The sequence below is a fragment of the Tetrao urogallus genome (genome assembly GCF_951394365.1).
Source record: "Tetrao urogallus genome assembly, chromosome: 2".
Taxonomy (NCBI): Eukaryota; Metazoa; Chordata; class Aves; order Galliformes; family Phasianidae; genus Tetrao; species Tetrao urogallus.
Genome location: NC_136814.1, coordinates 40,557,214 through 40,575,194, shown reverse-complemented (window position 1 = coordinate 40,575,194; position 17,981 = coordinate 40,557,214). Strand labels below are relative to the sequence as shown.

The 17,981-nt window shown below is 33.7% G+C and overlaps 1 protein-coding gene across 1 annotated transcript in view; it reads right to left on the bottom strand.

Moving 5' to 3' along the window:
* Positions 1-326: 326 nt before the first annotated feature.
* The window catches only part of WDR27 (WD repeat domain 27), a gene marked incomplete at both ends in the record, with an annotated part of 88,868 nt that continues 71,213 nt past the window's right edge, over positions 327-17,981 (bottom strand). Inside the window, one exon of the mRNA XM_079532972.1 lies at positions 327-374. Within this exon, the coding sequence (XP_079389098.1) occupies positions 327-374 (48 nt within the window). The remainder of the gene's footprint in view (positions 375-17,981) is intronic.

Below are 17,981 nucleotides of genomic sequence, written 5' to 3'. Positions count from 1 at the left end.
TTTGCAATCTGGAGTGAAGTGGTCTCAGATAAGCAAAGCTCTACAGTGTACTCAACTATAAATGATCAAGCAGTCCTCTAAAAGCCACTTCTCTGGTGATTTGCTGACAAGAAGTCGGAATGAGTAGTTTTTGCAATAAAGGCAACAGATTGTACAACAGAAAAACTGAGAACAGTTTGAGGAACTTGCTTAAATAAATTCAGAAGAAATCTATGCTTTTGAAGGGAATACTAAGCTGCTTGCATACGCCAGTCACCAGTCTTCTTTCTCTCTGCAAAACGCTTTTCTCAGAGCAAGAGGGCCAATGCTCCATAGGCTGGCAAATCTCAGGGCAGAAACAACTGGAGTTTACCATCCAAGGTGGCAGTGACGAGCTGCAGTTCAAAAGAAAAGAACTATGGCTTTAGTCAACGTCTTTGCAGTGAGTTAAGTTTGCATCAGTGTAAACAAAATAAAGTGAATTTAAATAACTTCTATGTTAAAAGACAACTAAAAGAATTCACCTTTAAAATGCTCCATCTTTACCTATAAATTCTTCTAACACAAACTAGCCTGAAAATTCCTTTTCTTTTTTTTCCTTCTCAAGCTCTTCAAATTTGTGTCAAGACCAGCTAGCATGTCAACAGTTTGTCAAAACAAAGCATATGTTTAAACCACATAGAAATTTAAACAGACTGCATTGTGTATGACTCAAGAAGGGAACATAAAATAAACATGAAAGAGCTGGAATAAGTGAAGATGGAAAACATTATGAATTAAGTCAGTCATACCACCACGTGGTGTTTTCAGGCTTTGGTTGATGTTAAAATGTAGTATAATTTCCTTTCTAGAATGTGTACTGAAAGAGGACGCAAACCATTATAATGAAGCAAGAACTAAGAGTCTTAGTTGCATTAGCTTTCTTTTATCAATCTCACAAAATCTTAATTCTGAAATAAAAGTAAGTTCTATTTTCTGCAGTTTCTTCTGTAAACTAAGCACTATGAAAGTTATGACTTCAAGCGGTACATTTTATTCAAGGTGTTTTCACTGTGTGTATCAGGACTTACAGTCACTGATGTCAGTGACAAAAATCCAAACTATACTCAGTATATTTTGGTTGAAAGCAAACAAATATCTCGTGCTCTAATCAGTTCATCAAAATTCATCTCATCATATCATTTACAGTTTTCATCTTTATTTCTCTTGACCTGTTATTTGACATGCTTAGTCATTCTCTTACTTTCTTTGGCTCAGTAAATTATACTGTTTGCTTTGGTGGTTTGTACATCCTCCTTCAATATCTCCAACAACAAATTTTTAATCTCCCACAACAGCTATCCCCAAGGACTGTGACTTCAGTTCTCTTATTTTCATCTTTTTCTCTCTCATTTAAGTAATCTTGATACTATAATCTATTCAGAACTGTCCAGTCTGCTTCTTCTAACTGTATTTTTATTGCCATTCAAGACTATTCCACCTTTCATAAATACTTTTATTGGCTCCCTATCTACCTCTGTAACTTATTATTGGAAAGAGGATATGTTGGTAAAATATGTAAGTAATCTATCCTAAGTTACTGTATTCATTTTGGGGGGGAAAAAAAAGCTTTTAATATTGTTTCAAATTATAAATACAGAGCTGATCTAACCTAACAAATCAGAGATTCTATTCTAACTAAAGATTCATTATTAAGCCAATTTAATTTCTACAAGACCCAAGAAGGTTACCTGCTCCACCTGCTTTCTGTTCTCAGTGGTGACTGAAAACAGTAGAATGAGGTAAGCTATGGCATTGTCAAATTTAGGAGATCTGTGAGAAGACAAGTTTTCACAAGCAGTTCTAGTGCTGCTCTGGCCCCTAGTGACTTTTTTTTTTTTTTCCAGTGCCCAGATTGAACCTCAAAAACTGCAGCATGTGGTCCCTGCCTCATGCCATATCCTCTGACACTAGTAAAACACTGCTTGGCTTCATCTCGCTAAATGCAAATGTATTCCCTAAATGATTATTACATTGGCCTTCCAGAGTCCCATTGTTCATCCATTAAAAATGATCTTTTTACTCAATCTAACCAACCTTTCACACATCTGACAACAACACCAAAACATAGAATCATGGAAATGTTGGCCAAGCTAAAATACGCTCACTGTCTAGCTTTCACATCACTTCTTCTTGGTCACGTGCTGATTGTCTTACAAGTCCTCCACTTTCCCTTTCTACTGCTTTTCCACCCTGCTTTCATCAGCAGCAGGCAAAAGAGGCTGCCCCTAGGCTGTGTCACTCTCCAGAGAAGTATAGAGAGAGAGGATTATTTTTTTAATTCAACTAATGTTTTAAAAGTCTAATGAAAGTATCAACAACAACAACAAACCAAGCAACAATTAGACAGTTACAATGACACTATCATCATAATTCAAATTATCTACTTGTTACAGAGAAGTTTCACCACGGAATTTTTGATGTGGTCACTGAATTCATTAGCATCCTGAGGTGTTCCCTGCAAATTTAGCAGTTACTTCTTTATGTAATGAATTGTATCTCATGGTTTGAAACTAAGTTTATTGTAATATCACTCTACCTTGTAAACCTGCTCTGTTATGTCATTTGACTTTAAATCATTTATGTATCTATCTCCTGGAATAGGACTGAAAGATATTACAGTTATAGGAGAACATGTCAGACAACCAAATCAACACATTTCTCATTTAAGTTCCTGTGAAAGAAGTGCATATATTCCATATGTTGCATACTGCACCAATGGCCTATGACCATCACCACGTAGTACAGAGAAAAAGCAGTGGAAATGTCTGAATGGTTGAAATTAAAAGGTATCAAAATTAAGAAAGAATTTATTCTATTTTTAGAATCTATTGATTTTTTTTTTTTTTTTCAGTTAAAAAAACGTTTCATTTAAACCAGTATTAAATTTCCAAACATAGCATATAGTGGTACAGTGACCAGCAGGATGAGAAGGTCTTTCTGTTGCAACAGAAGACGTGGAGCTACTGCAGAAACATAATTCCAACAGACAAGACACCAAAAACAAAACAAAACAAAACAAAAAAACAACCCACAATATTTCAAACATTGCCAAGAGGACAAGAGAAAGGGAAGCAAGAACCACAGGGAATAGCTGAAGTGTTTTAGAAATGATTTGCAAATATATTTCTCAGTTTGCTAAGCAAAAGTCTCTAGTGAAAGAGGCATAGCACTTTTTTCTATTAAAAATGTAGAAAGCTGTACAATTCATTGGCTCAAATAATTGTAATATTTCAGTCAATTACTTCAAGTGACATCAAAGTTGTATGGGATTTAAGTCACTGGGAAATTAAAATAAGTGACATTTTAGGAAGTCAGACAAAATAAAATGGTTATAATGAAATTATTATAACTGCATAAAATTCTTCATTTCTCTTTTTTCTTCTGCTGAATTAGTAAAATATTTGCTTTGGGCTTCAGAGTTAGGAAGTCTTGGTTTCAACATATATTATTCTTTCTTCTTATATATACACCAATGAAGTCATAAATTTGAAACTATCCTTCTCAATCATTGTAAAGAAAGCAAACAAAATAGTTTAAAAAGTTTCTGAAGTCCAGTCTTGCAGATGAAAATATCCAACAATGCAACTCCTATCGGCCATTACTATTCTAGATTCAGTTACCTGCTATTCTGTTATTCTGCTGTGAATTATGCTATCTAAATAAGATAAGTCTGAAGATAATTCAGACTACAAGCAATGCTTCAAAAAAAATGTTGCAACAAGGTTCTTTAAAGTCAAGGTACAGCAATCAGTAGAAAATTACAAAAATATGCTGAAGGGATTAGCCTCAGAGAAAAAAAATAGGTAGCAATACAGAATTTCAAACTTGAAATGCTTCAAATTTCTATGACAACAATTCAAAACAGATTATCTTCTTCAGCTCACAATCAGCACAACTTTTACCAATATAAGACTTACTTATCCTAGTACAAGATTTACCAGTTATGTCAGATTTTCTGAAACTGAGTTCATTCAAACTCCTCAGCTCCCAGCCATGCTATTCCAAATCTGTTTTAAATTATATTACAAATGTCAAGAGTAGTTAAGTTAATATACCACTCAAAATTTAGAATTTTAAAAAAAGTTGTCAAACTAATACATATTTAAGTTTTGGCATCACTTCTGCAACTAATTGGAACTCTATATCAAGGTTTTGTAAGAGACAAACACTAAATCGTTGGAAATATTGAAAGGCAATATGCAAACAGAGATAAGAATCTTTAAAAAGCCCAGTAGCTGTGCAGCAAAAAGTATAATCTTGCCCAAACTCCCATATTTTAGCAAACCAGATGGTAATGTAGGTTTTAGAGGTTTACTATTTTTAGTTTCATTATTCAAACTATTTGAAAATAAGAGGGCACATACAAAACCACAACTGCAAATTTTAATTTAAGGATGGTATCACTGAGCATCTAAGTTTATATCACTATGGCTATTTTTAAATCAAGAAAGAAATAATGGTAATTTGTAGATTTTGGCAATTGATTATGATGGGTTTTTTTCCTACATTTTCTTCATTTCTACCTATTCATTATTCTGCTTCTAAAATCTTTCCTCATTCAAGCCATCTTCCTTTTCACAAGGTATGCATGGTGTTGATAGAAGGCATTACTCAATGGGTTTGAAGTTCGGTACACAAGAACACCATCTTTTGTGGCATGTATTACCATACACTCACATTATTCACTGATACAATAAATATCAAATTCAAGCAACTGGAACTAAGCCACATTGCAAATTAGTGCTGGAAACAGTATTTTGATCACTGTTTTTACTTTTAAAACACTGTTAATTTAAACATCAGTGGAAATCTCAGCTTACCAAGAATGTTTAAAGATATATGACTATGAAACAATTCAGAACTAAATTTATATTAGATTTTTTTAAATAATTGTAATGATTTTAAATTCAAATTAAGTTATATGCATTTTTATGACATACCTAAAAATCCTTACACCATATTATAAAACACATTTTTAATCAACAGTGGTCATATCAAATAAATATTTTAGGAAGTAACTTTGATCTCTTTTCAGTGAATACAGTCAATGTCTACAACAGCTTTTTGTTTTTATCATCTTTGAATGGGTAAATGTGACCTCTGAATTTACAAGTGGCACACTTACAGCTCCTATATACAATTGTCAGAAGAGAAATGATGTGGCTGAAGTGAAACTGACAGGAATACCAGTGAAAACTAGCATTTATCAGTGAAAACAGAACCACCAATAAAACAGTGGCTCTTGAATTTTGCAATGGTTTGACAGCAGTAATCACGAGCAACAAGAAACAGTATGGAACTGAATTTTATTATATTTTTTACTTTTCTGAAAATGTCGTCTATAGAAATGTAGCCTTCTACCTTTGTCCCTGAAGATCTGTACTACATGAAGGATTTACCAACTCTGGCTTTGTGGTTTAACACAAGAAGAGAAGATATGTACAATTTATGAATGTAAAATTATGAAAAGATTTGTTTTCTTGAAAGATGACTGTTTAATATGTCAGCTATACTCTAAGAATTCAATCAGATCAAAGCCACATGGTGGTTTGGTTTGGGTTTTTTTTTTTCACAGAAAGATAGTACAGAATTTTTTATGGTTAAAACAGATATCCTATTGCAGAAACAAGAACTGAAAAGAAAGTATAAAAACAGGTTAGCAGTCTTTAACCATAATTCCTTGAGGTATAAACTCCACACACACAAAAACATAGAGAGTATAGATAATATCATTCAAGACCTGAAGACTTCTTTGTGTTCATAGTATCCATAAATTATACGCTATCCACTTTCTGAGGTGTGAAATTTACTTGATTTAAATACAACTTGTGAATCAATTTTATATTTATCTTTTTGCTTCTATACTAGCATTCACAAATCTTTTTCATTTAAATCTAGTACTGATGAAGAAATTCTGAAAGAATAAGCTACCCTAAATAACTGCAGATTCCCGTAATGGATCGCATTTGCTTAACTTTGCCTTCTCTTGCATAGGTAAGAATATGTGCAAGAGCATAAAAATCCCCAGGAAGACAATGAAGAAAAACAAGCTACCACCAAAAATCCTCACCTAAAAGAATGAAATTCACTTGATACTTTTCTGCCTCTAGAGGTAAATGAAGAAATAAACATGACAGAAGGTAGTTAAAAAGCTTGTACCACTGCAGGAAGAGCATTCAACAATGCAAATGCTATGAAGATGGGTGTGATACAGAGCAGGATTGTATGGAGAGCCCTGCACACCTTCCAGATTTGAGAGGTAAGACTTTGTTAAGTCCGTTGAGAGAATTTTCTCTAACTTCAAGGGGCCTTGGATCAGGACTTCATATAAACAAGCCAATAAGTGAAACAATACACTGATTTAGAGTTATTCTTTACAACTAGCAGCAATCAAATAAACTAGTTTCTTTCTTGCTACCACATTATTAATGACAACTTACATAGGCCCCCGAATGCTGTTTTTCTTTTAATAGGCCATATTAAATATTTCCATTCCAGAAAACATGCCATTTTGGCAGTAAACCCTAATGTGTGCAGAGCACTAGGACAAAGTGGTAGTAAATGTTCCTTATGTAAGTACACATCAATACATCAAATCCCAGCTGCTAGAATACAAATGAAAGGACACAACTGAATAAATTACAGAAAATTGTAAAAAAGCCAAGCTGAATGAAAGCAAGATTGAGCTGGAAAATTATTTATAACATGTTTTAAGCACTCTCATATACAGTGTTGTTTGACTGAACTGGCAGGTGAATGTGCTGTGTAAAACTTATGTCACAAACTTAAATAAATTGCCTTTATTTTTTCCTTCCTTTAGTGTGACTTCTGTAGTGTTCTCTTTCTTCAGAGTTTATGTTTTTGAATTAAATCCTTGCATTCACTTGGGCTTTGCGACATCATACCTTTTCTATTGAAACATTAGTAGTAGTAATTGATTTTGTAGCAAGATAAAGAAAGCTGAAGTGTGAAAGAACAGACACATTAAAACTCCCAAACAGCTTAGCAATAAAAAGTGAACTTAGAAAAGAACTTATACAGTACTTAATTTTTTTTTCACACAATCTTTATTACATTTGGTCCCATTATAAAATTCTGCCTCAACACTCCATTCTGGTGGTTAACACCTTTGGGTCTGCTTGAAGATCCACATAGCCTGATACTTAAAGCAACTAACTCAAATTCAGTCTGGGACTTATGAAATACAAAGTTCTACTCATTTCTACACAGGTGTGTGGCTTACTCTGCTAGTGGAAATGTGCCCATACTGTGTAAAGAAGCTGGCAATAACAAGGAAATAGATGTGAGATTACAGAGGGTGAACTACGCTTTTCTTTGCCACCCTAGTCAGTATCAAGGTATTGAAACACAGCAATGAAAGAAAGGGCAATTTATTACTGTGTGTTTTCTGAATAAAAAGTAAGCTTCTCTATAGACCATAGCTACAGTTCATGTCTCACATAAACATACATTATCATTTTAGAAATCCAGCTGCAGTGTCCTTTGCTTTCAGATTCAGATTCAATCAAAGATATCCATGTTAAATAATTTTCAATATGAAATATGGATTTTTGAATTTCCATTGGCACGATTGCAAGGCAGCAATGACATAAGTAGGCAAATACACTGTATTTTCATTCTTAAAATAGTTCTCCATCAAAATTATTCAGTCCTTTCAATTAAATTCAGCTTTTCCAATTTTAATTACAACTATATATTGATCTATCACTCAGTTGATCTACAAGAATGTAAAAATATTTTCCTGGTAAATTTTCTTTAATGTGTTTAGATCTAGAAGAAAGCAGGAGTGAGGAAATTTCTAGTGGATAGGATGTGATGAAAGAAAAAGAAAACTAACAAACAAACAGACAAACGTTTTCAATGTTGTAAAAACCATTTGAAATTGATTTTATATAAACATAGTGAGTCTGAGAAAAAAGTAATGGTTTTAGCTGTCTGATGAACATTTGGTCATAAAAAAGTCAAATCTCTCACTGCATGTCTCAAGTTCAATACGACCAAATACAATATTTCAGAGTATTTCCTACTGAACCCACAAAGGAATCTGCATTTAAACAAAAGTGCTATGTCAATATTGCTGTATCTTTCTGAATAAGTATCAATTAACATAAAAACACAAAGCATAGAGTAAAATCCAGCTGTTTTGCTTCAGGATATTATGCTCAGGGAATTAATAATGTCTTGCTTCTCTAGTTCACCCCCACAACAGCAGCACTGAACTAGTTACAATCTTTTGTTGCTAGAATAACACATCCCCTTCTAATACTATTTATTCAAAATTTACAGTATCTAAACAGCCTATGAACTTATACATCTGATATTTTCTTTTTGAGATGCCATACCCAGAGTGAATGCTTCTTTGCTAAAATTTCCTTCTGGTAAAAAAGCAGAGAAATGTCAGCATTCCTGAGTGAAATCCTGTTGCAACTGGAATTAAAAAGACAGTCACCAGCAATCACAAAAGGCTAGAAATAATCTCTAGAAGTTCATGATTTATCTCAGCAAGAAGTATTGTCACCAGCTTTAGGTATTCCTAGATCTGCTTGGTAGACATTAACATACAGTCCCAAAGCATTATCTCTGCTGGAAAATCTTGAACGTGTTGAAATGTGGAATATGAACGTCACAAAAGTATTTCACTTGTAAGAATGATGAGATACTCTGGAAATTATTATGTAATTAGAGATATAGAAATATAATATAGAGAGATATAGAAATGTATAATAAACTATTTTTAATGCAGAAAAGGGTTTTATTATATTCCTACAATAGTAATTTTGTAAAGTCTGCAAAATATACTTAGAACTCGCATGGCTGGACAAATGATCGTTTATTTAATGATAGGTTTGAAACAACTTAAATGTAATCTCAGACATTCTTCGAAAAGACTGCCTTAATCTCCAAGGCTGCTAATGTTTGCATGACATCATTGTCATTACAGTCCTGTCTCTTCACTCAGTAATGAGAAAAACTGAGGGAAACAGGAGAAAGAGTTTTACTAGCATCCCACTGGGGTGTATAATTTCAGTTGCACAAACTGCACTTCAAAACCTGGACATTAGCTCACAGCAAAATATGTTAAGAACAAAACAAAAAAAATTCCTTCATGCAATGCCAGCCAAACAACAGCAATCAGGCACTTTCCTTTGAAGTAGCTGTTAGATACCTCTAATTATCCTTGATACACCAAAGAGACAGATTTTTCTTCCTCAAAATAAGGCATGTATCAGAATCTAACAGGATTACATTTCTGCTTTTATTATTCACATTCAAGTGACTGAACATGTTTACTTACAATATATTGCTGGTTTTTTTCCAAAACCTGCCATTGTCATACTACTTTTGCATTCAAATTAGTCACTTTATCATGAAATAATGAAAAAATGCTCTCTCAAAAGAGAGACAAGTACCAAAAAGAAAATTTTCTGTATAAAGACATTTCTCTGACTTATTCTATTCATAATTTTCAAAGCAAAACACAAGAGTAAATGAAAAATTTTGGTATGATTCAACTTGGGCAGTGTTACGTCTACCTGGATATGTTAATTACAAAAATTTGTCCTATTAGCAAAAATTTTATGTGTTCTAAAAGCATACGCTGCAAGAAAGAGGGCTTTTTTTTTAAGTAGTTGCTAATTACTGATCATATAGGGACAAAATGACATAATGAAGTCATTTATATCAGAAAAAAAATTTACCCAACAGATCTAGACATGGTTGAAAGCAATTGCAAGTGCAGTGACTTCTTCAGAGATATTATTCATACCGTTCAAATTGTCATCATAGTTTAAAATATTTTTTTTTTATTCTATAAAAATGGTTATTCATTAAAATAATCAATGTTCTCTCAGGTTAGCTGTCCAAGAGAAATGACTGCAAAAGCAAAGATGCCACTATATCACATGGCAGTTATCACAGTCACAAGAGGCATTCTAAATATAACTGAATTTTAAATTATTTCTGGGTGAACAATTATAAATAAAGAAAATAAACAGAGATTAGATAGTGTCCCTTTTTTATGACCTTAAAAACATGTTTGCTGGGATGTGGTGAGTCCATCTAAATATAACATTCATGTTAAAAATAGCACCAGTGTAATTTTAAAAGCAGATTAAATTCATGGAAATGTTAATCAACTTGAACTCCACCCTGCCTCTACTAAATATAATGTTAGTTCTTTAGGTAAGTTAAATTATTAAAGTCTCTTTATTGATGTTTTTTAGACACGGTAAGTAATAAGTATGTATTCCAAAATTTAGTAAAGTGAAAGTACACAGTGATGAAAAAATTCAGGATGTCCCTATCTCTGAAATAAGCTGTCTGAAAAAAAGTAAAAGTATATATAAAACTTACTGATGTGACAAAGTTTAATCTGAGATATAGTGTAACTTAATAACATGAACTACAGAATTGAACCTTCCTGACCGAAGTCATGAAAATGTAATTTCATGAAAAATCACTCCAGTGGTATTATATTATCACTTCACTGAAGAAGCAGAAGGCCCAGGGAGATTCCACTGAGACAAAAATACTTTTGGAAGCAACTGTTGGGTGTAATTTTTAAGAAGAACCTTGAAGAAAAGAAGCTGCCAAATGTGTTTTCCATGTATAATGAAGTATAGCTGTTGGCAGTCAAAAAACATAAAATAAAACGAAATCTCAAAGCTTCACTGCCTGAAAAAATGTCTTCCTTCTACTTAATGACACAGTGCAAGAATGTGTACATGAAAGAGTCCAGGTAGCTCATTAATAGCAATGAGACTGTGACTCTGCAAGCTCCACAAACCCATACTCTCAGAGACCTGGGCTACTGTCACTTGAAATCTAACACACTAAATACCACTGATAAGCACTAAATCTCAGAGTTTTCTTGCCATTAAAACAGGCAAACCCACAGGTCAATGAATGAAAGATAAATTTCTACAGTGCAGGAAGCTACAACTCAGCTACCATAGTGTATGGCAGGATCCATGGATTTTTCCATTCATGATCTCCAGTAAGTGTACCTTGAGGAGAAGGATTTTTCATCACACTTTTGCCATTCCACAGATGATTATTTTAACATTTTCCAAAGACATCTGTATTTTCAGATGATCATCACTGACTTCAGTAATTACAAAAAATGTTCGGAAATGCAAAGTTTTAAAGGCAAAATAGGGCATCATATATCAAATGAAATTAAAACCTGTGGACACATAAATGTAAATCACTTAATAAGCACAGCTTGCCAGTGTCCAAATGCCATTTATCCAAAGTCAACAAAAGCTGCCTCTTGTATTTGCTAATAGAATGCAAAGTATTCATTTAGCTGGAAGACTTCAGGTTTTCAGAAGGAAGTGAAGTTACTGATTCATAAATAACTTGAAAATTATGCACACCCAGCTGTGCTGATTCATTTTGCTTACAGGCATTTTGTACATGCAGAAATGTGTAAAAGCACAGATCACAATCCCTCCCCAGCACACCACACAAGGCTTACTGCCAACACAGGCAGAGTTTTTAAAAAGACACCCCTGGCAAGAAAGAGGAAAAATTTACCTGTGCTATGTATTATATATATATATATATAACTGTATATAAGTATTTTTTTCCTTAACATCTTAATATACATAAACACAACACACAAAAAAAAAATCTGCTTTTTGATGAAATTTAGATTCTAAAAATAAACTCTTAGGATGACTAAAATATTGTGCAGATTTGTCTTTAAATCTATGAATTCCAAACTGCAAGTCTTAGTAAGACTCCTGTTCCGGTGCAAAATGAGAGGTGAGAGTGTACATGTTTTTTCTTTGTAACCCTGTGTTGTTTCTAAGAGTCAGTCATCACATCTGGAATAGTCTGCACTTATCCTTCCACAAAAGAAAGCATGAATAGAAGGGCAGCATAAAGTGATTTTGTTTTTCATTTTATATTCTTACTTTGTTAAATCAGGAAGTTTAATGTTTCTGGTGGCTAAAATGAACCTATTAAATGTGCAATTTGCAGATACCTCACCACTGCAATTGACTACAAAACAGTACGATCTACATGTGGAATTACTTATTACTTTCAAAATCTGAATATTATTCACAAACAAATTATTTAACTTTGCTGCCATTTCACAGCTAAGGAATATATTTTGATATCTTCCTACAAATGATAGGCTTTAAAAACATCTGATACCTTTTGGACAGTATATATAACGTAAATACTTCACACTGAAAAATTGCAATGAATGTATCTGAAGTCTTTGAAAAGAGACTATGTTTAATGGGCAATAGGGAAGAAGAGCGTGACAAGAAAGTATACTGTATACTGAGTTTAGAAACTGTCTGGAAATAAAATGATCAGAACAAAAGACTGCTACTTAAGTGATACATTCCTCAGGTATGACTTTAGAGCACTCAGTTCTGGAGACTCCCAGCACTCAGCACAAGAAGAACTGAGTGACTTGCCAGACTATTAGGAACAAATAGTTTTCACTAGCCACGTACAAGACCTATAAACATAAAGCATAATCGAAACCACTTTCCATGGCCAAAGCCCAAGGACTTTGAATACAAGCATTAATAGTATTGCTGATACAAAGGCTCATATATCACATTCGTTATTTTACAAGAGATAATCAAATACTTCTTTTAGGGCATATTTCAGTCCTAAAAGAAAACCTTGCTATATACCACACATGGTAAAGTCTGCTATTTAATACAGGATGCTGAATTCTTACAATATATGATTCCTTTGAGGTAAAAAAGTTATATAAAAATCAATTTTGTGCACTGCAAACATTTTAAAATTATTTGTGATTTTCTACTATTTTCTGTTTTTGCAAATGAAGGTATTACAGACTGATTTTTTTATTTTTTTCTTGAATATAATTGTTACACATGGTTTTGAAAAAAGTCCTACAAGTTAACAAATACTCCAAGTATGCACCATTGTAAACCTTTTCTACAGCAAGCTAGTATCATGATGTATACAGAAAATTAATATCATCTTAATTTTCAGATCACTGCATATTTACCAATTGCTATAAGCTTTTCAAATTTGTAAGTACTGAGAATTATTCTGCAGGAAAAATTGCAACACCACATTGCAATTTGGAACAAAAAATTACTAGAATAATATACACTCAAAAAATACCCAGAATCTTAACAGAAGACTGACCAGAGTTAGTTTCCTGGAATTTCTTAGCTCACAAAAGAAAAACATAAAAGGAATTAGATTAATAGCTTTCTTAAAATGTGTTTTTCCTAAGTGCACGATTTGTACAGCCAAATGAGAAGTTTAAATGTAGCATGTCAAGTAACAAGCTCATTCAGTGTGCTGTACCTCAAATATATATATACAAAAACACAGGCACGAAATGTGGAGTGTACCTCTACTGTTAAATGGCCCATGGTGCAGTAATGCTTGAGCCAACAGAGAATCAAGGCAGTATGTTGATATGGCTTAGTACAGGATTATGCACAGTTCCTTGCAGGAGTTCAGAGGCAGGCAATGTGGTCATGTTGGTACCACCTTCCATTGAGTTAATAAGGCTGACAAGTTACTAGATCACCTCCAGTGCTGGACTAGATCATGAAACTGTCCAAGTCATAAACTGACTTGCTAGTAATCCACTGAACAGTTTAACTCTAGTAAGATTAATGCAAGTTTGGAGTCCTCAAGCACATAATAAATATGTCCTTAATTTTTTCAATTCTCAGAGTTACTGGAAGGACATATTTGCTTTAGGGTAGCATAAATCATGACAAAAGCATGGATCATTCTTTTGTCTTATCATTCATAGTCTGCAACTATACAAATATGTAGTGTTGAAAAATTGGTTTGAGCTGATATCTTTCAACCAATATTTCTCTCCAGGCAGTTCATAGCAGGTACCCACAAAGCTGGGAAAAGGTATCAGTCCCTAGAAAGAAGTTAAGGCTGTCAGCATATGAAAAATGAAACACCCTTCCACAAAAAAAGAAGTACTGAGCAGAGACTGGTAGTACATGAACCCTCAGTTTCATAGAACCTGCGGAGAAACACACTAGTGTTTGGGACAGGGTCTTCCCATTGGAAGAGATTGGATTTCATTCAACGTTAGGATGGCAGTCCACATCATTATATATTTGCAAGTTCCTTTCTTTTAATCAAGTGTCAAAGTAAAATTGCTTTAACCCTCAGAGCCACATAATATTTCCATAGTCTGTGGTTGAGAGTTATCAATATCATTCATGTGAAGTAATTTTCTTGGAAACATGCTGTCTTACACTCCTATGCATTTACAGTACTAGAATAAAACAGCCTGGAAGAGCAGAAACTAAAGGACATGTACTAAAGAATCAAAGACAAAGGATAGGTCCAACAGGAATCCCTAGTCAGGAGCAGAAAGTCTGGCATTTTCCTAAAGGTGGCCCTATTGGAAGAGCTAACAAGAAAGGGAAACAGGGAAAATGTCAATTACAGCAACAACAGCTTCTGGCTTAAAGTCAGCAGCTCTACCTGAGGCCATTGCAGATATCATCTGTTCAACCACTCCTGAGTGGTTTGTACTAGTGTACAGAAGCACCCATTTGGGTCCAACTTGCACAGCAACGACACAGAAGGTGATAATGCCCTTGACAAAGCTTGGACCAACAATACTACATGGAATCTAAAATCAAATCTTCAACCAAAAAAAAAATCTCACATAAACACTTTTTTCTTATTAACTAAATTAGAATTCAAAAGTGAATCTATGAGTTCCTAATAGGACAAAAAAATAGTAGAAAGAAGTTAATAGAGTTTTTAGTGATACTTCTGCCTGTTTCCAGGTTAGGACACTTAGCTGCATGTGTAATATCATAACTGCGTACAGGTACTACTTTGCTTCTTATTTTTGTAATTTATGATAGCCTCTGGATACAGTACTGCTTCAAATGAAACAAATGACTATTTCCACTTATGTCAATCAGAGCAAAATCTATAATTTTGATTCTGTTCTTTGAGCACACAGAGCACAAAAGCAAGATTTTCATCATCTAATCACTGTGAAATTATGCCTCCACATCAAGACTTTTTCATCATCATATGGTATTGTATAATGCCATATTTAAGCAATGAAATCCCAAGCTCGTGCACTGAAAAGCACAGCCAAGTAAAATAGCACTGTTGATCTGTTATAAACATTTGATGGAAATTTCTCAAACCCAGAGTTTTCAATTCTGAGATATTTAATATCTGAAGGACATAAAATTCCTTGTGTAAGTAATTAAGCTTTTTTTCCAGTTATTATCTAAATTTTAACATGTTTTAGAATATGACTCTGGTGTAAATCAATAAGATACTACTTCCTTTTAAATTAGAGTGCTAAATAAAATAATTTTCTTCCCAGCAGTCTGGGATTTAAAGCAATATTTTTCAAAAATTTGAATTGGAAAAATCAGACTTACTTGCAAATTTCTGTTTGACACTGTCATTACTATCAGTTCACCCTTCCAGATGTTCAGTATTCCGGGTTATCCTTTGCTTTTTACGTGTAAACAATAAATGAGAATCTATTGTTCCAGAACACAAACTGTCTTCCACATGCCTTTTAGAGCAAAATATAATTTGCTATTTTGTTGAAGTGCATCTAATTTCTAATGTCATTGTCTGGCAAGTTTAAGATACATATATCTGTGTATCTTTTTGTCCACACCCATATTTGGTTCTCTTTCTCATTTTAGTGCTTTTTCATTATTCTTGTTCATTTTAAGAATTTTCCAACTTCTAAAAATAATTATCAGTACTATCCTTTCTTGCACTTTAAATCTTTGCACTTAGTATAATGTCCCTTTATAATTCCCTTTTTTCTTTCATTCCAGATTCTCTTCTACTTATGTTTCCATTTTGTTACATTTCTTAAGTTTAACTTTATACACTTATTTTTGTTCTCTGCTGTTTTAAGTTGCTAATACTTATTTCAAAGAGTAATTTTTAAGTCAAATCACTGTCAACTATATTCCAATAGACTCCAAGGAACAAAGCTGTGATCCAGATCCATGTATTCTTTGTAATTTGCCCATCTAAGGTTTTTCCTTTTGGTGACACAGATCAGAAACAGGGAGAAAGTATATTCCTAGTGGATGTATTTCTTTCAGGGACAAAACATTTTGCAAATGAAAAACAAGGAAACAATCTTTTTTGTTTTTTATTTTTACCTAGTGGAGGTACAAATATGCAAACATTAAACTGTCAAGGCGTAAGGTATGAGCCAACATTAATGCTTCACCATCCAAAGGTACCTTTTCAATAAACAGAAGCAACCACATTAATAATACATTCCATATATAAGTTTAGAGAAGAATGGTGCAAATAGCTTTCTGGGAATCTAGTAATTCATATGGGAGAACATAAAATGTAATTATTTTGGCAACTAATTATCCAAACATGCATTAATGGTATAAGGTAATACTAATAAGATTTTTACATGTAAAGTAAATCCTTTCCTTTGGTTTTTATTTCATTTGAAGAAGTCAAAACTGAAGGAAATCGTATGACTGCTGAATCACTTTGGAACAGCATACTCTGAAGCTGCCATCATACTTCTGAATTTTAATGCATAAGAAATACTATATTGCCCTTAATAGCTAAAAAAAAAAAAAAAAAAAAAAAAAAGTACTTTTTTTTTTTTTAAGATTCTCAAATTGGCTAATGGTAATGTTGAAAAAGAAGACTTGCATGAATTTTTAAGGAGGATGCCCCTACTTTATCCTCTTTCCCTGGAAACACTAAGTTTCATGGCACTATATGTAATGATATGCAGTACCAACACAGAACATTTATTAGGATGCCATAAAGGGTTATCCCTTCTACCTGAGTGAGGACAGATCTTTCAAGACAAATTCTACTGAAGTTCAAATATGGATTAGCTGGAATTGAAATGCCCAGTAAAACTCTGTCCAAGTACAGGTAAATTTTGTTTAATATACGTATGGATTCAGGAGCCTCAACCAGCTAACTGCACTGCTGCAGCAGACCAGATGAGCAAAACAGTTTAACCTGTATACATTTCAATCAGAATTTTTAACTAAGATTCTGAGAAGTGTCTTTTTCTGCTTTTGGTGTTGTTACTACCTTGACTAAATAATGTTACTTTTCTAATACCAAATTTCATGTCCGTAGTCCCTACTCTTCCATACTCTCTTTCTTCCTCCACAGTATTTTTACATTCTTGTCTTTCTTTTCCCCTACTGCAATGTTTCTCTTCTGTTCTCCTTCTCTTGCCCCAGAGACAAAGCATTATACATTATTTCCTCCATTTCTTATTAACATATCACTTTCATCTGGCTCTTCCTCCTTCCAGTGTAAACATTCCTTAGTTTCTGTGTCCTTAAAAGGCCTGCTGTTGTCCAAATTTGTTTCTCTAGCTACAGATCATTTCTCACTTGCTTAATAACAAAGAACATGCCATTTGCAGTTGGTTTGTTGTTGGTTGTTTTTTTTGTTGTTGTTTTCTTTTGTTCTGTTTTGTTTTCCAGCCAATTTCTCTAAAGTACCTTCTGCCCTTGAATTTCACTGAAATTATTTCTCATGGTCCTTCTATTCCTAGCCGTATCTAAAAGTTGTGGCAGTCAGGTGAAGGCCCTGGTGACTGGAAAAAAGGCAGTGTTGCACCCACTTTTAAGAAGGGTAGAAAGGACAACCCAAGGAACTATTAACCTGCCAGCCTCAGCTTTGTGACAGGGAAGACCATGGAACGGATCCTCCTGGAAACTGTGCTAAAGCACATGGAAAACAGGGCAGTGAAAGAAGAAAACCAGCATGGCTTCACTACAGGCAAGTCCTGCCTGACCAACTTAGTGGCCTTCTATGATAGCATAACTGCCTCACAAGGGACACAGTGGAACTGTGCTCACAAGTGGACAAGGGAAGAGCATAGTAAATTCTCATACACAAATGGAAGAAAATGACTGTGATTTGGGAAAACAAATAAGTATTATTTTTTA